A 19,651-nucleotide genomic window follows, 5' to 3' on the forward strand; every position below is an offset into this window, starting at 1 on the left:
TATTTTGTTTTGTTTTGGGTTTTTGGGCCACACCCAGTGGCGCTCAGGAGTTACTTCTGGCTCTCTGCTCAGGCACGGGGAATCATATGGGATGCCAGGATTTGAACCCCCTTTGGTCCTGTTGTCGGCCGCTTGTAAGGCAAATACCCTACCACTGTGCTATCACTCCGACACCTCTACCCTCTATTTTGGAATAAATTTTACATAAAAGATGACAACCCAGCACAGTCATGTGTGAAGACACAAAAATTCAAATTAAATGTGCCAAGTTCGAACTCCACAATATATAAATAGTCACCTCATTGCACTAAGCAGGTTCTATCCTAGCGTACAAAATTGGACTGACATTTAAAAACCAAACGATTCGATTAGCCACATTAAGAGAAGAAGAAAAGTGCCACCACTCCCAATTTCACTGAAGCAAAAAAAAAAATGAACATCCTTTTTGCATAAAAAGTGAACAAAATAAAAATGGCAGAGCCTCCCTAAAAGAGGGCTCTTATAGGGAAACTCCCATGATCTCCCACTCAGCTCTTGGGTGCAAAACCCCACCGGCAATTTCAGCAAGAAAAATAATATCTAGGGGCTGCAGCAATAACACAGTGGAAAGGGCATTTACCTTGCCTGCAGCCAAATCCCCATGGGGTCCCCTGAGCCTGCCACGAGTGATTCCTGAGTACAGAGCCAGGAGTAAGCTTTGAGCACTGCTGTGTGTGGCCCCACCAAAAGAATACTTAGTATAAATTAAAAATAGAACAAAACAAGGTAAAGAGAACATAAAAAGGTTGCAGAGGTATTGAAAAAGGGATCAGCCTTACCCGGAAGGTTCCATAGCTGCAGCCAGAACCCTAAATCAAGAGGTCATTGCTAGGCGGTCCCTGGCAGCTGCATGGACACTGGGAATATTTGCTGGGCTCCTATCTGCCCAGTGTGTAGGGTACCTATCTGAGACCCACCCATTTCTGGGAGGGGTCTTGGGAACCGGATAATAGGTGTGACCTTACTTCCAAGACCCGGCCCATTCCTGGGAGGGGTCTTGGAATAGGTAGATAAACCCGGAAGCCAGGGGATTAAGGGCTTTTGCCTTTTGGCCCTGCTGGGCTCTCGGAGGAAGATGACTGAATTATAAGATGCAGGGCTAAGAATGGCCGAATGCTTAAAAGGTTATGAGATAGGCCACACACACGTGGTGGCTAGGGCCTAAATAAAAATGATTCTTCCTGAAGCCTGCCTGTAAGTGAGTAATTTCGCGTTTCACCTGGGCCTGGAACTCTCCGGCTGGATGGGGAATGAAGCCACGTGGCTGGGGCCTAAGCACAAAGGCCTCCATCCATCGCCATCCAGCCCCATCTTTAATTATTATGAAGGCTATTCCACCTTCATCCAGATGCCCACCTGCCCACCTGCCTGCAGAGGCCTCCTGGGGCCTGCTCAGGATTGAATTACTTCCACAGCTCAACAACCCTGCTCCTTTTTAGCTGAGGAATGTGGTGATGCTAACCTTGAGGCAGTGAGACCAGAGCCACTTCACTGTGCAAGAACGACAGAGCCTAACAAAGATGTGCCCAGGACCAAGTCTTCACCCCACTGTGCTCACATGCCAAGTCAATTCTTCATGGCCCTAGGAAAAAAGAACCCCATGGGAGTCTGAAGCTGCTTTTCTACAGATCGCTGTATGGATTGTCTGCCAATTCCCAGGTATGTTCTGTGAGAGTCAGGACAAGTTCCACAGCAGGACCCTGGGGTGGAACCAGCCACACTCCATCCCCGACAGTGGTAGGTGTGGTCGCCCCAAATACTTCCCAGGAAATTTTCGTGAATAGTAGACTTGGGGCGACCACAGGACCCAACATTAATATCCACCTAAAAATCATATTTTTTATAAATTTTCACTAAACTATTAAACATGGCATTTGAGAAGTCACAGTAATAGAAGAGAACCATTAGCATTCTTAGGGCTTAATCCAATTTAGCTTTTTCTGAGAAACTCAAGACAACCAAAGGAACTAGAGAAGTGTTTGAAGCTCATGGATTGGGAAAGTCTACTGTTAAAATGACAATTCTTTCCAAATCTTTTTGTTTGTTTGTTTTTGGGCCACACCCAGTGATGCTCAGGGGTTACTCCTGGCTCTGCTCTCAGAAATTGCTCCTGGCTTGGGAAACCATATAAGATACCGGGGAATCGAACGGCGGTCTATCCTAGGTCAGTGTGCAAGGTAAATGCCCTACCACTGTGCCACCGCTCTGGCCCCTCTTTCCAAATCTTGGGTGAAATAAATTACTGTGTAATCATCTCTTTAAAAAAAAAAAAAGAAATGGATTAGTCCATTCAAAATAGTTCTACAAACTGCAAAAGTTGCAAAATAACCTACAGTTTTTAAAAACCAGAGGTGCCCCAGTACCTGATTCCAAGACCAACAGTGTAGCCACATTCATCAATGCCACAAAGAGGAACTGATGAATAGAACAGAACAGTGTAGAAATGTCTCTCCCAAGGTTTCAGAAATCGGCTTAAAAATGATTTAAGTCATTTCAAGGAAAAAAAAATATTTGCAACAAACAATGCTCAAGCAGTATATTATATGTTTAAATTTCAACTTTTAAAATAATTATAACTTTTTCAACAAATGGTCTTGAAATAACTACACACAAAAATGAAATAAAAAAATAAATTTTTTATTTAATATCTGACAATTAACTCAAAAGAAATTACACTGTCTCAATTGAAAATATGAAACCATGAGCCTTTTAAGGGAAAATAAAAAAAAGGATATTGAAAATCTGTAATACTGAGGTAAACTTCTTATATATTGAGAAGCATCATAAAACATCAATTAAAATGTGCTACCTTGGACTTGATTAAGCTTGAGAAGCTTTGTTATTTAAAACACGCCGGTAAGATAGACTCGGGGAACGATGCATATAAGCAGCTTGAACCATAGACACATAGATGGAGAATGCTTGTAGCTCAGAGAAGGTAACGTTTAGGACTAGATTAATTAGTTCTTTATCAAGCAAGATCCATGAATGGGCAGAAAAGACAATGGTGGCCACCAGCCCCAGGGAGAGGAGAGCCAGGGCCATGGTAGGGAAAGGCCCTTCCCAGCAAGGACTTCACAGCTCCTTCAGAGAAGTTCTGACTAGATGTTGGCCCTAGGAAAGACACAATTACTCCAGGATCAGCCTCCTAAACCTTTCTCAGATGGCAAACCTAGCAAGTGTGATGCTGACGTGTGACACCCAGGGCTGCCTTAGCCCAGGAGTCAGCCAAGCCCCTCCTATCTCTCCCATAGACATCTCCATTCTCGCAAAATTCTTTATGCAGCTGAGTTTGAACTCGGATCACAAAGGGCAGATTTCCAGAGTAGGTGGTCAGGAGTCTCTGCAGCAGGCACAACTGCTATCACCCACACTAAGATGGATAGTGCCTGCTGCATATACCTGGGACTGGCAGGGCTTGTGGGGCTCCTCTAGACTAAATCTGGGCCCCACTGGACCCCCATGGCAGCATCCACCAGAGCCATGGCAATGGGGCTCAGGGTGCAGGGCAAGAGGGCGTGGGGCACAGGAGTTCTGGGAAAGTGTCCCGAGTTGTCTTGATGCACACCTGCCCATTTAGAGCTGAGAGCAAGCAGAGTGAAGTCTGTTCTGGGCACCTTGCACGCACAGTCCCTCTGGCTCCTGCACACTCTCTCTTTCAAAGTGCCGAGTGGGGCAGGGAAGGCCTGAGAAGGCAACCTGGCATCCCATGGCGCCCTCTGAGACCTGACCCTGCACCTCGGCTCCTTTTTGTCCCCTTTCTGCAGTTTGCGGGACTCCTGAAACATGCACAGACCCCCAGCCCACCCCCAGAGCTCCCCAGGGCCATCGCACTCCACAAGCAGCCCTGGGCTTCAGGACCCTCAGCCCCATGTGCTGCCCCCAATCTTGCACAACCACCGCTGAAGACTAGGTGTATCCATGAGCCAAGGTGGGTTTTAGCCCCAGTTGGAACCCAGTGTCTCCCCTCTCTCACCAACCGCATCTCTGTTGGCCCAAAGAGAAAGAACTGGAATGTGCTCATAGGTGGTTCTGCCACTGGTCACTTCCTGTGGGGCCAGTGTAGATAAGCCTCCTTGAGGTTAGGGACTGACCAAGGGTCAGTGCTTCCTGTCCTTCTCTGGGTCCTCCAGGGATGACCACAGACCACTCCTGTGTTAGCAGCAGAATCTTCCAGCCAGTCCCAGGCAAAATGGAGGGTAGGCGCAGGCAGACACTGCTCAAGGCTGTCCCTTCCCTGGTACCCAGGTGCTCCTGCAAGATGAACTGGGATGGCCCAGCTGCAGCACTATTTCCACAAGAGGAGCTGCCAGATTGTGGGTCTCAGGGCTCCAAGGATGTGACTAAGGAGAGGCCCTGGTTTCGTGGACTTTTGCAGTGGTGGGAGATTATCCAGATTGTCCAGATTATGCTTTGCTCTGTTCTGCCTGCTGCTCCAGGCCTCCTTCCAGCTGCTGAGCCCTGTGCCCTTCTAGTGTGACTCTGATCCTGTCAGCATGTCCAGCACAGCTGGCTGAGTCCTTTGCCTGGTTGGAGGAGCCTAGGCAGGACTTGTTCCAGGGGCCTGGCTGGTCAGCAACAAAGCCTAACTTCTTGGTATCAACAAACAGCTGCTACAGCATCCAGGCCCGGCCGTGTGGACACATGTAGCCAGGCCCAGCCTTTGTGGATTGATCAAACTCTGGTGGTGTGGAAAATAAAATACGAATGATGAAATTGAAATATATTAATCATTCTTCTGCTCACAGAATTTGTTTGAAATTTAACTAGAGTCCCAAAGCCAGAACAATGTACTTGACATACCAGGGCAGCCCAGGCCTTGAAGCCCAGGCAAAGGGCAGAACCTAGGCAGCTAAGAATGTCTTACCTTTGTCATTTTTTTAAAACTAGGTATTGTCCTGGGTATAACTTGAAACAAACATAAAAATAGTTGAAGGGTCAATAAGCTGACATACATGAAATTCAGGTGAGATGGGAGAGAATGTTTTTTGATTAAAAATTGAAGGAAGTAGGGCGGGAGCAGTAGCGCAAGCTGTAGAGCATTTGCTTCGCATGCGCTAACCTAGGATGGACCACGGTTAGATCCCCCAGCATCCCATATGGTCCCCCAGGCCACAAGCAATTTCTGAGTGCATAGCCAACCCCTGAGTGTCACCGGGTGTGACCCAGAAAGCAAAAAAAAAAAAAAAGTCATTGTTTCAGAATTGTGGCATTATCCCTTAATGATTTATTGAATGATGTATGTAATATTTCAAAAACTTATAAAAATTGTATATGACTTGCACTCAGGGTCCATGGACCACTGGAGACTGTCTGACCCCTTGGCCAAGGTAATTAAAACCTGATTGCTAATTGCATTACTGACTGGTTGTCTTTCTCTTGAATTGGCAGGGAGGGTACCTGGATTCTCAACTTGCTATCTTGTCTTTTCTTCTTTCCTAGATTTCTATACCTCTAAACCCTCTTCACTGAAGCAGTCTAAATATCCCCTCGGGTATGGGTCCTCCGAACTAAAAGTTCTTAGAGCCCGAGGCCGAGAAGGCACCCATGACAGGACGAGGGGGTCGAAAGCAGTTCTCCCAGATAAAGACCTGTCCCTGCAGAAGAAAAGCCATGCAACATTGATAGGTACACACTGATTGAAGCAAACATTGTCCCAAAAATTATTTGGAAAACTGCTCCTCTTTTACTCTTGTCTCAGACTTCTCTGACTCTAACCACAGCAGGTTCTGAGAGAAGAGAACAGGTTGGGGGGGGGGGGGCAGCAGGAAACCTGTATCAAAAAAAGCAGCGGTTTCCTGCCTGCTGCACCCCCTGATTCTGAAGTCCCTTTCCAGACTGTGCCCATTGTCCCAGAACCCTGCCATCTTTCAGTCTCCCCAACTGAGCATCCCCCACTGTGCTGATGGCTTTGCTCAAAAAAAAAAAATCTACACACAAACCAACAAGCTCTTTTTGGCTGGATATTTTTGAGCTCACTGTTTACAAATGCCTCCGATTTGTGCACCTGAGGGGGAAGAGGAGCCTCAGGGGTGGCCAGAGACAGTTGAAATTTAGGATGAGTTTCTCAAGCAGGGCAGCAGAGAGGCATGTCATGCAGAGGTTCCCTAAGCAGAAGCTCACACCCAGTCTAGGCCTCCCGGGAGCAGCTGATGTCGAACACAGAAATATTTGGTTTTCTGCATAACTACTAAGATTGAATTTTCCCAAGCTGCCTGCCCTATGGAAGTGACAGACTCTTCCTCCTCAGCCATTGTTGCTGGTCTAGAGGAAGCACTTCCCTACCTTATTGATCAAACATTTATACCAAGCATTTGTTTTTCAGGATTAGCTCATCTAAATAAAAAACATTTTTTTAAAATCTACTACATTGGTCAATAAGGGTTAAAATCCATTAACCTCCAGCAGAACCACCTGGTAGTCCATGTGGCATCTTGTTCCAGGCTAGAGCAGCTCTTTGGAATGAAACTGAGCTGATTTTTTAGCCCCGGCACTTGAAATAGGAGGCCCTACAAGGTCCACTCCAGGCTAGGAAAAAGTGGGCTGCTGGGACCTTAGGGAGCTCTGGGGGGGCCCAGATTTTGCTCTGCTCCCCTTTCCTTTGTGGGTCCAGAGTGGGGATTGTGGAAGCAGACTGGCATGGACTCTTGCTTGCTCACTCACTCGCCAAACTCAGATCGCACACAAGGCCTGTGTGCCTTTAGATGGGGACCTTTGCATCCAGGGTTGTCCTGATATCAGAGGGGTACACCAATGGAGAAGTGGTGCTGGCTGGGAGGTGCAAAGGGGCAAGTCTGCACTCAGGCACCTGTCTAGGCCCTGCCTATGATCTCAGGCTTAGCGGGATATCAACACTTTCTCTAAGCTTGCATAGAGCTGAAAGGATACCAGCTGATCTTCAAGACTTAAAGATGAAGGCCAGACAAGTCTGGGTTCCAGGCAGGCTGCCCTCAAACAGGACTGGGTCTGGGGAGAGGGGACTGATTCAGAGTTTCAGGCCTTGGGATGCCTCAGCTTCCTCCTGGGGACCCTCCATCCTTCCTCTACTCAGCACAAGAGCGGGCAGAAGGTGACCCTCACAGGGGTGTCTCACCTGCATCTGGGGTTCCATGCAGATGTACCTGACCTGAGTTTTAGGGCCAGAAACTTTTTTGAGGAAATGTGCTAAATTTAAAAAGTCGGGGGGGGGGGCACGGAGAGATAGCATCGAAGTAAGGCATTTGCGTTGCATGCAGAAGGACGGTGGTTCGAATCCCAGCATCCCATATGGTCCCCTGTGCCTGCCAGGACCGATTTCTGAGCAGAGAGCCAGGAGTGACCCCTGAGCACTGCCAGGTGTGACCCAAAAACCAATCTAATAAAATAAAAAATTTCAAAATAAAAAGTCGGGGAGGTGGGTTAAAGGTTATTCTTTGCCAAACAACATTTGTTTATCATATTGTGGGCTGGTTACAGTCAGACTATCAAAATTACCCCAGGGTCAGAGCTGTTGTCCAGTCGGTGGGTGCTGACACGTCTTGGTGCCTGAAAGTGGGCCTTCTAATACTGACATTTTGTTTCAAATGTAAAGCTAAGAGAACTCTTCATACCAACTAATATCGATCTCTTGAGTTGTAGTGGTAAACTCTCATTTATTCAGCTATTATCTATGGAAATAGATATGTTCTTGAATTTTTTTTATTTTTGTTTTGGTTTTGGGACCACACCCAGCAGTACTCAGGGCTTACTTCTGGTTCTGTGCTCATAAATTACTCCTGGTAGGCTTGAAAAACCCTCTGGGATTTTGGGGGTGGCTCAGTTGTGTGCAAGGCAAATGTATCACCCTGCTGTTCTTAAATATTTTTTAACATGACTCAAATGGCCCATGAACATTCCTTTGGACCTAGCCTGTCAGGAAACAAAATTTGTAGAATAAATTTTTTGCATAACATTACTGGATGAGACCATTTCTATTCATATGTGTAAGAGATTTCAAAATGTTATAGGAATTTCCTTCAAATTCCTGGTTACAGGAATCTAGAAAGCTACTAACTGTGTATTAGGGCATTTGTCTAGCACCCATTAAAGCTCTTGTGCTTTTCTCTTAAAAATGGTGAGATGTTCTCTTAAAATGTGTTTTAATTACTTTCTACTATCACATTGAGTTGTCGTATCTGAGTACTTTCTGTATACTTTATCTGCCTCTCAATTAAGTGACATATTTTACTCCCTTATAATTTGATTTTGCTTATGTTTTATGTGTTTATCAATAGAGACTGAGCAGAAACTTTGGATCCATAATATCCTAGGCTTCGGCTTAGGGACTGAACGAAAACAAGGAGCAAGTGTTACAGAAGATTGAACACAACACGACGATGTATAGGAACCTTTAGAACCTAGAGACTCTATCCTAAACCCTGACCTATAACCCGCGCAAATATCAGGATCGCTAGCTACAGTGGCTAGATTTTCTCACACACAACCGAGAAGAAACTTCCATGGCATCACAAAAAAGCCTTCGGGATGGGGTAATGAGTAAATATGGAGCCAGGGGTTGAATCCATGATGGTATGCTTCAAGGATGGAGAAACCCTGAATCTCTTAGGCCACAGGAATTCCCTTTCTTCCCCAATGCTCACTGTGCCTATGCAAAAAAAAAAAAAAAAAAGTGGGGGAAACGCCAAACCCTACCACTCCAGCATTCATACTTTTTCTTGTTTTGTTTTGATTTGTTGGTTTTTTACTTTATTTTCCCTCTCTTTTTCTTCCACTTTTCTCTTTCTTTTTCACTCTTGTGGTTATTATTTAGAGATTTATTTTTATTTTTATTTGCCAGGTCCGTTTTTTTCTTTTTTTCCATTTTTCTTTTCTTTTTTTTTCTCTCTCTCTCTTCTTTCTTTTTTGGTAGTTGTCACCAATTTTTTTCTCCCTTTTTTCTTATCCTTTTTTATCTCCAATGATGGTGGAATAGATGCTCAATCTACAATTAGCTGTAAAGTGGAAACCAGTGGCACTAGCATTCTGGGGGGTAAAGGAGGGAGACATGGGATGCATACTGGGAACAGGGTCGGAGGGAGGACAGCACTGGTGGTGGGAATGCCCCTCATTCATTGTCACTATGTACCATTAATGATGCAGTGAAAGGTTTGTAATGCACTTTGGTCACAATAAAAATTAAAAAAAATAAGTGATGCATTTTATCCCTTTCATTCCAAATATTCACTGTACGTATTAAGAAAACCAGCTCTTCCATTTCCAAATCTATTAAAAGATTTTACTCAGTTTACTACATTTACATTTTAGGGAGGCAATTGCTTCTACCATTCTCTCCTTGCTTTCTGAATGACATCTTCTGAAGAACTCATTTGTGGTACCATCATTTTCTATGGTAATGTTGAAGTTGTTATTTATTTATTTATTTGAAGTCACAATGACAAGATTTTGTAGATTAGGGAAGTGCATCTACTTCCAGGTTCCGTTAAGTGGTGACAGAACATAGTTGCTGTGAATGAACCAAGGCTGAGTGAACAGAGTCCAAGAAGAGAGTCTCTGTTCTTGCCTGGGTGCTTCTCCAACATTCCTGCATCCACTGCAGGTCCTCCCACATGGTGGCACAGCAGGAATGTGCATGTGGCAAACATCACCACATGGAAATTGATGTGCTTTAATAAAACCAGCATTTTAGACAAAGATTTTATCTGATCAAGCTATATAAAATAAAAATAACAGCGTGAGATTTTATTAAATGTACTAAGGGTCGGAATGATAGTGCAGTGGGGAAGGTGTTTATCTTGTACGCAGCCAATCCGGATTGATCCCTAGAACCACATATGATCTCTTAAGACCTGTAAAGGGTTATCCCTGAGCACAGAGCCAGGAGTAAGCCTGGAGCATCTCCAGGTGTGGTCCAAAAACAATAACTAATTTTTAAATGTATTGGACAGAGAGGTAGTGAAGGTATAAAGGTGCCCCAATTGAACATGCTGACTCCAGTGTCATCCCTGGTACTGAGAATGGTCTCTTATGCCCCACCAGATAGGATCCCCAACAACAAACAAATAAAAATCCCACAGGAACATGGATGCCTTTTGACATGTTAAGGAGCAGAGAAATCTTCATGTAACTGCTGCCTGGTGCCCAGTGTATCAGAGACCACTGTCCCTGGTTCTCACCTCATACCTGCTCCTTCTCCTTCTTTATCATGACACAACATGACTCCAGTACTGCTCGTTGGAATAAGGAATGAGCACTTTCAGGAAAGTAGAAACCAGGGGGAACAATTTTGCCCCAAATCAGCATGGATTATATGTGCAGAGATTTTGCTGGAATACCACAGTGCAGGAACTTAAATGTCACCCAATGAGAACAGTTTCCTGACTTTGTGTGAAATCTGAGGAAGCACTCATGAAAAAGTAATTAAAAACAAAACACCAAACAGATTAAAGATGACCTGAAAATCTGAGAAGGCATTTGACATTTGTAAAAAACCTGAAATGCAACATTGATTTCAGTTATACTAATGTAATATATTGACTAAAGAGTAATTCACATTCAACTATTAACACAAAACACAAATACACAATACACAAAAAAATCATTTTACTGATACTTAGAAATAATACTCATTCCACAAAATAATAAGTAAACTTTGTGCTCTTTAGGGGTTCCTGTCCTGTTGTTGTTAGCACCGATACCACTTATAGAAACAGTAAAATTCCTTCATCTACTATCATGTATTTCTCTCTAGAGGTCACAGATTTCTAATCATCACCATTTTTTTTTTCTTTTTTCCTTTTTGGGCCACACCCTGTGATGCTCAGGGGTTACTCCTGGCTATGAGCTCAGAAACTGTTCCTCGCTCAGGGGACCATATGGGATGCTGGGAATTGAACAAGGCCCATAACGGATCAAACACGTCCAAGGTAAACACCCTACTGCTGTGCTATTGCTCTGGCCCCTATCACTGAAATTTTAAGCTAAACACCGGAGCCATCTGGCTACTGCTTAGATGAGCTTGAGCGGACCTTACCTTACTTTAAGGTTGCCTTGCTGGAGCTGCCCATCATACACGGAGAGAATGTCAAAGTCCTCCTCCAGCGCGAATGTGTGGAAGGACAGCTGGATCCGGTTGCGCTCCCCCGTGATCACGATCCATGTGCAGTTGGCATAGTTGGGATAACCATGTGGGAAGCCGGGGCTTTCAATGGTGCCATTGGGGCCCTGCACCAAACCACCACAGTTCTGGCCTGAGGAAAGAGACACATAGGCACTGAACTCAGTGCATTGCCCTCAGCAAAGCTGAGTCTTTCAAAATAATTCAACCTATCTGAACATGTTTAGGATGGCAGATTGGGGAATTTTCATACCATCAAAGGCAATAAGGGTTGTTATGGCTGAGAGAAAAATACAAGAGTTGGGTGGGGAGAAGGGAGAGGGATTAGGGAGGGAATTAGGAAGGAGGGAGAGGGAGAGAGAGGAGGAGAGAGAAGGAAACAATAGGTAACAAACAACATTGGAAAACTCAACACCCCCTATTTCTGTCATTTTTGAACAGATTCATGGACATCATACTATCATATTTGTAGAACAAATTCTCTGCATAGCATCATGCTGCCCATAATTCTTTGTCGGAAATTACATTGACAGATAAAATATTGGTTACAAAAGTAGGTGCATATTAACAAAACCTAGATGTACAGTCAGTGTGGAGTAAACTGTCCCAAACAAGACTCACCATTCAGACACTCCATCCTTCTCTAGCCTGGAGTGTAGTGTACCTGAGACCCTGGATCTGGGTGTAGCTACCCGAGACCCACCCATTTCTGGGAGGGGTCTTGGGAACTGAATATTAGGTGTTACCTTACCTGCAAGACCCCGCCCATTCCTGGGAGGGGTCTTGGAAAAGTTAGATAAGCCTTGGACCAAGGGGATTCGGCCCCTTTCTGTGCTGCTGGGTGCTCTGGCTTTTGGGCCTCTGTGTTCTGGTCTTTGACCAGCATGGAGCCCAAAGGGAAGATGGCTAACAGGAGATAAGTCGCAGGGCTAGCAAAGTATTGCTGTGCTTGAAAGGTTATGAGTAGGCCACACACCTGTGGTGGTTAGGGCATGAATAAAGCTGATGCTTCCTGAAACCTGCCTGTGAGTGAGTGATTTCGCCTTTCACCTGGGCCTGGGACTCGCCGGCTGAATGAAGTTGCTGAGCCACGTGGCCTGGGATGGCAGAGAGAAATTCATCGCCATCCACCGCCATCCAGCCCCATCATTAATTATTTGATTCTACACTGGAGGAAATCCTGCAATGTCAGAGAACCAAGCAAACCCACAGGAATCACATTCATTGGGAAATCAAAGGTATAAAACCAAAGAGTCATCATCAAGGAAGGCTACTGTCCAGACAAATGAGGAATCATCCTTCTGTGGAGTGTTCCAGTTACCAGGAATGGGGCAGTGGGTTGGGGAAAGAACCTCCTGAGGTGTGGAAGTGGCTTCAGTAAATCAATCCAACCTGAGGCGAGGTGCCAGGGAGCTGGGTCTGTAGCCCTTGGGCTGGTCCCAGCTGCCAGCATGAACTGAAAGGGACACTGAGCCCCACTGGACCCAATAGATGGAGCTACTCTGGGCAGCACCAGAATGGGGTAGGCCAGCAGAGAGTGGCAAAGGCTTTGCTGGTCCAGGTCTAGGTCTCCCAGGAGCTCTGTGGGGGTCACTTGAGCACCTGGGTATCCAGGGCGCCAGTAAACAGACTTAGGGAGACACCCGAGTGTGGGTGAAGCATGTTTCACTGAGCTGACTCCTTGGTTTATCCAGCTTGGGGACACATTCCAACTGGGCTCCAGGGGCTGGTGTCAGATGGTAGAACACAAAACTGGGTTCTGGGAAACTCCTGGAGAATGGCCCCCAGAGGGGAAGAAAGAAAGGAAGAGGATGATGCACTACAATATCGTGCTCCCACCATGAAACAAACCCAAGAGTCCTCTCACTGTTCCTTCCCTGCCCTTTGGGCCAGCTGCAGGATTTCCTACATGGACCACTGTCCATGCCGTTGCTCACTTGCTCACTTTTCACTCCCCCATCCTGGACCAAGTCCTTGGGGTCTCCCATGGTGGACCTATCACACAGCTCCATCCCACCAGGAGCCCCTGGCCATGGCCACATGTGAGTGGTGGTGGCAGCTAGGTAAGGAGCACAGATGGGATAAGGCAGAGTGTCACGTCAGCTTCAGCCATACATGCCAGGGCTTTCCCCAAAGCAGAGCTACAACCCCAGAGGCCCACACTGGTTCCAGCTTCTCACAGCTTACTGGCTCTGGGCTATTTACATGTTCCACGCTGATGCCCCACCAACATGTATGTTTTCACACTTGAAAAATCAGAAAGTTGGGGAAAGAGTAGGCCACACTTAGATGGCTGCATGCACTGAGTCTCACATACAAGCATTATCCCAGCTTTCACTGTGCAACCACACACAAGCAAATTGTTTCCGGCTCTAGTTTATGCTGAAAAGTATTAAATATCTCACAATTGAACAGTCAGTAAGCTCAAATCTTTCATAGTAATATTATCAGTATATATATGTATGTATATATATAAAACATCGAATGAAAAGGATTTATAAGTTTAAAACCAAAGAACTAATAAGCCTATTTTCCCCTAAATTTAAATCAAACAATAACTCCATAACAAGCAGATATTAAAGCACTGAGGCTTTGAAAGATCTTTAAATAAAATAGCTTTTCTGGTTTGTCTACCTATTCTTGCTTCACAGTAAATCAAAAAATAAAGATTAGATTATAAATTGGAGGGAAGAAAAATAAATTGGACAATAAAAGGTGGCAGCTGAAAGGTAGTAACTAGGAAGAAGCAAGTTATCAAGTGAAGCAAATTATTAAATATTTAGAGTGTCTCCAAGGAATCTCCCCCAGGTCAAATTTGGGTCTAATTAGTTCCAATCCTTTTGTCACAACTAAGCAGCGAACAAGCTCTTCTATTTACTGTCCAGTTAGAAGCTTTGGTAACTGCTCAAAGTTCTACCATATACTCTGATTTGGCCAATTGATTGCAACTTATTGCAATCAAGTGAGATTCTTTTTTTAAAGATACTGATGTAGTCCGTTGGATCAGAAGTATTCAGGGAAATTGTAAAGTCGAACCAAAGTGGAAATTGGATACCCTTTATATTCATTTTATCTCAAAGCTGCAGTAATTGGTTTAGTATAAAGTGTCTAGACCTAGACACAGAGCCTCCCAAAGGGAAGAAAGTTCCTCCAAACTACTCCATAAAGATAAGAGCAGATTTATTGCATAGGTAACTTCAGGGGCTTAGGGGAAAATGTTTTTTAAAGTAGATGATCCTGGGTCAAATATTCCACCTAAATGGGTGAGTAGACATCCCTACCTCACTACACATACAGATACCCATGTGTGAAGACACTGGCAAACACTCCCGTGCATCTAGAAGAGATGGTGGCAGGAATTGTAGCTATATGGCGGGGGACAGTTCTTAAGTAGCACGTTGAAGTAGGACAATGCAGAGGGAAGATTGAGAGGGAATGAGAAAGAGTATACAGAGGCTCAATCATGGAAGAATGAAGGTACCATCAGAGAAACCCCACATATCAGTAAGGGTTGAACCCACCATCCAGAAGTGATGGTTACTCAAAATCAGAATTTGGCTAAAACTGGAAAGAAACATGTGGATTCTTGTGTGGGGATCACACAGGCCCCCAAAACTACCCCTTTCTTACCTAGGACCTGCTGTGGAAGAGCAGATGTCGAATGTGTTGCCAATGGAAAAACACATACCTGTTTTCTTGGGACCCTTAGGAGAAGCAGCAGTCCCAGGATTTCCCCATCCTGTAACTGGGAAGTGTGCATCTGCCTGCAATCCAGCCTAGATCTACTGGTCATCGGCAGACCATACCTTCTGTTCACAGCACACAGATGTAGTCACAGGAAGATAATGACTTATCCAAGCAATACAACCAATAATATCACTCCAAATAAACAGAATTCATTCCCAATCTATTATAACATGGAATAAAAGTGCCTCCGGAGCAATGATAATTTTCAAGCTGTTTATCTCAGCATCACTGAACTCCATGGAAGTCCAAGGCACCTTCACACACAAAAATCATGTCTGACACCACTTAAAGTCAAAATTATCTTGCAAAGTGGATAATGCCTGGTTTAACATGGCTATAATTAGTTGGTACAAATTACTGATCATTTATTTTCTTCACAGGCATCAGAATTAAATTCAGGCACTAGACAAATGTGTTTCTGAAATAAAGAGGGAGTCTATAAAAAAAAGACTCTGGTTAACATAAAATATAGCCGCTGGTGGGCTCTACAGATCAGATGTGACAATGTAGCTTTTTCTGAATTTATATGCATGTTCAGAGAGAGAAAGAGATGGGATTCACCAACAAATCCAAAGTTGGGGATGTCTCCCAAATATCCCCAAAGAAGTGGATGTGATGGCCGAGCGATAGCACAGTGAGAAGGCATTTGCCTTGCACACAGCTGACCCAAGACGAATCCTTGGTGTTCCATATGGTCCCCTGAGCTAGGAGTAATTTCTGAGCACAGAACTAGGAGTAACCCCTAAGTGGCATCGGGTGAGGCCCACACAACAACAACAACAAAAGAAGTCGATGATTTTTCTCCTTGGTTTCCAATATAAGGATCATGAGTCTATCACAGAGAAGTGCCCCCCCCCCAAATCGATACATATTTCTTTTTCCCTGGCTGAACTCTGTGCTTGATTGACTGACCTTCAATACAGTTTCCAATAAGCAGATCATTGTAACTGTAAGTGATTTTAATGGATGAGTTTTAACACTGTGAACATTATCATACATTAGCAAACTGCATGCGGGCATCCTTGGTTGGTATATTTGCATATTATATTTTCTCAGAAACTGATGCAATTTGCAACACTTCATTGATCATTTTAATCTCTTAGTTAAAAAAGTGTTATTTTTTCCCACAGAGGATTAAAAACTTGATGATGAACAAAATAATTATTGATCTTTGATCTTCAAATGCTGATACTGGACATTTGCTTAAAAATCTAGCATATGTCAACAAGAGGAGAAATACGTTCATAAGTGAACACACACTTAACTTGTGTGTGTACCACAAACACACACCACATCAAACATCAAACATACACAGAATCATCTGCACAGGTGTGTCATGCCTGCTACTATGTTGACATTTGATGAGTCTGAAGGAAGTGGTGGCTAATGAGCTCCCTTAATTTTTGGGAATTATGCAGAGGCCTGCCTAGTCCCTTCCTTGAAATGGTGTTTGTGGTCCATGATGGTCCCTTGAGGGCAGGGGATGGAGGGACGTGGGGAATACAGGAATGAAGGGATGTGGGGGATTAAAGAATGAAGGGATGCATCCTTATACCCACAACATGAGGGGTGCCCACAACCGCACAATTGGCAGGTCTCCCCAGAGAGGATCAGCCTTGGGTCAAGTCTGCAAGCACACACACAGGAATTGTGAAAGGCCTTTCTATTGGTCCAGTCCCTGCTTGCCTCACCACCTGTAGGAAAGTTTATTGAGACGAAGATTGATGAGCTATCTAATCATCAGCTACTCAAACCTCTTCCCTGAGCCGCCATACTGCCTATTGGGAAACTCTTTGACCCACATCATTCTTGCTGAGTGGCACTAGAAAGATATGTCTGTACAAATCATATAAAGGAAATAGCCCTGGAGAATGGGGTGCTGTGGGCTGCACTCAACTACCAGAAAAAAATTAACATGGTCCCTGATTGACAAGACCACAGAACCCTCTGGAAAGCTGAGATGAAGACAGTAAGCTTTCAATTAATGTAAAGGGCTTAGCATCTATGAGAAGAGCTAGTAGGTTCCTGAGTCAGTGCAGTGGAAGCTCAGAAGACCACAGGTCCATCATAGGGTTCTTATCACATGGTTAACAACAGGTGGGCTTCCGTTTGTTTGCAGCAAACACACTGCCCATGCAGACTTCTTTTAGGAATAATGCACTGAGGAGAAATTACAGTACATTTATTATGTGTAGCATCTGGAGAAAATAGCATTTAAGATTTTCATAGTTTACATCAATTGTTATGCAAATGACAGTTTAATCGCTTCCTTCCCCCCAGTTTCCTGACCTCCCAGCATCTTGGATTTGGATGTCTCATGGAAGAAAATACTTTTCAGGGTGCATCTGTATGTCTGCTGGAGACAGGTAAGTTCCCCACACAAGGTCAGAGGGAGGATTCGAGCTGCCCTCTGCTCTACTTCCTTGGGAAGTAGAAGTCCTTGGAAGACTCCTGGCAGCGCTTATTTGAGCAGAATCCCAATTTCCAGTACTAGGGTGTTTCCCTGCCCAGATAAGTGCTTTCTGAGGTGGTAAACAAATCAAATTATTCACTAAACTCGACCTTATCCTCTAAGCTTTCATTGAGTTTATGGATCTGCATTATGTGGAAAATGATTCATTGTAGAAAGATCATGATTTCAATGCCCTTCTTAGAACATGGATTATGGTGTTTCAAACCTAAAAGGAACAGGATTTTTCTAGAATATGCAGGAAGGAAGTTTTATCTTTTTTTTGTTTGTTTGTTTATTTTTTTGGTTTGGTTTTGGTGCCATTCCTGGTGGTGTTCAGGGGTTACTTCTGACTTTGTGCTCAAGAATTACTCCTGGTGAGTTCAGGGGACTCGCATATGAGATGCTGGAGATTGAATCCGAGTCTACTGCATGCAAGGCAATTGCACTCCCCACTGTGTTATTACTTTGGCACCCAAAAGATTTTTTAAGCATCGTATCTCAATCCACCAGAAAATCTGCCTGTCTTGAACCTCACCAAGGGCTGAAGCCAAGAGACAGGTTGAGGAATCTGCCTCTCCCTCCACTTACTGGTATGCAGGCCTACAGGGTAGAACATTTGCACCCCTGCTCTGCAGAGGCAAGGGGCTTTGTTGGCCTTGTACACAGATAGAGGGTTATTCTTGGCATGGTGTAGATGAACCATAGCTCCTTTAATCACTCTCATCTGTTCTTGGTCACTTGGGTCGTTTCCAAATTCTGACTATACTATGCAGCTGTTAGGAAAAATGCAGCCATAAAATTTTCTTCTCCATAAATGGATATGGAGAGTATTATGCTGAGTGACATGGCTCAGAGGGGGAGGGAGATCATAGAATGATCACCATTTGGACCTGAGTTCTGAACAAGGAGGGATGCCATTTTGTAAAGGCCTCATGGCAGGCTTCTTCTCAGATTCTGAGCAGGGAGAGACACTATTTTGTAAGAACCACATGGTGTAAGCCACATGCTAGGTCTTCACAAGCCTATTTCTATAGACCCCCCACCCCAAGCTTCCTGACCAGGCCAGGTAGTCTATCAGGGAAGGGCAAGCGAGCAGTAGGAAGGTACCTCTAGACAATAGCCATTTTAAAGATCATCAGAAAGCTGGAACCTCCCTATATCCTTTCCCTATATAATCTTCCTCATGACCTTGGGCAGGGCTCATCTCCTTCTGAAAGTGGCCCTGGCTGGCCAGTATAGGGGTCTTGTTGGCAGGCATATTAAACATATTAAACAGGGGGCCAGTTCACTGTCCCTCAGACTGTTGGAGGGCCAGATTATAGTAAAAACAAAAACTATGAACAAATTTCTATGCATACCGTATATATCTTATTTTGAAGTGAAGAAAGAAATGGGAACAAATGCAATATGTGGTCCACGGGCCATAGTTTGAGGACCACTAAAAAGTATTAAACTTTATTCCAGTGTGGTCTTGTCCTACACCGGACCCGATCAATCACATTCATTTATGGGACATAAGAGACCAATAGTATATTAATAATATCCAGAAACAATAGAGATGAGGGCCAGAAGGACCGCTATCTGGTAGGAAGCTTGTCACAAAGAGTGAGGAGTGCATTTAGTTCAGAGAAGAGATCTCTAGGACAATGAGAGTTGGAATGATCATTCTGGATAGGAACTGAGTGCTGAAAGAAAGGAAAGTGATAGGCACAATACCTCTTTAATAATATTTGCAATATATATATAATATTGCAAACTATAGTGTATAAAAGGGGGAAGGGGGCTGGAGTGATAGCACAGCAGTAGGGCATTTGCCTTGCATGTGGCTCACCCAGGACAGACCTGGCTTTGATCCCTTGGCATCTCATATGGTCCCCTGAGCCAGGAGTGATTTCTGAGCACATAGCCAGGAGTAACCCGTGAGCATCAAGAGTTGTGGCCCAACCCCCCCCCCAATAAAAAGGGAGGGAGGAAAAGAGAGAATAAAAATGTCTGCCTTAGATACAGGTGGGAGGATGAACAGGAGGGAGAGTAGGAGGGAAACTGGAGACACTGGTGGCAGGAAATGTTCCTGGGGAAGAGACAAGTATTGGACATTGTCTGGCTAAAACTCCACCACAAATAACTTTGTCATTGTGCATCTCCTTGTGATTCAATAAAAAAACTTATTTGGAAAAAATATTTTTTAAATGTGAAAGAAAAAAAAAGAACAACCAGCATCACCTATGGACCCCTGATTCCAGGAATAAATCCAGCAATGGCTCCTGCTGCAGTGACGTCCACCTACCTTAGGTCCACACTTTCCATGGCCTTTCAACTCG

At 44.4% G+C, this 19,651-nt stretch overlaps 1 protein-coding gene across 1 annotated transcript in view; it reads right to left on the reverse strand.

The window, feature by feature from the left end:
• CSMD1 (CUB and Sushi multiple domains 1) overlaps nucleotides 1-19,651 on the reverse strand; it is a 942,957-nt gene that overhangs the window by 655,403 nt on the left and 267,903 nt on the right. The window contains exon 2 of the mRNA XM_049790475.1: nucleotides 11,048-11,264. Coding sequence (XP_049646432.1) covers nucleotides 11,048-11,264 — 217 coding nt within the window. The remainder of the gene's footprint in view (nucleotides 1-11,047; nucleotides 11,265-19,651) is intronic.

The sequence above is a fragment of the Suncus etruscus genome, chromosome 17, assembly GCF_024139225.1.
Source record: "Suncus etruscus isolate mSunEtr1 chromosome 17, mSunEtr1.pri.cur, whole genome shotgun sequence".
Lineage (NCBI taxonomy): Eukaryota > Metazoa > Chordata > Mammalia > Eulipotyphla > Soricidae > Suncus > Suncus etruscus.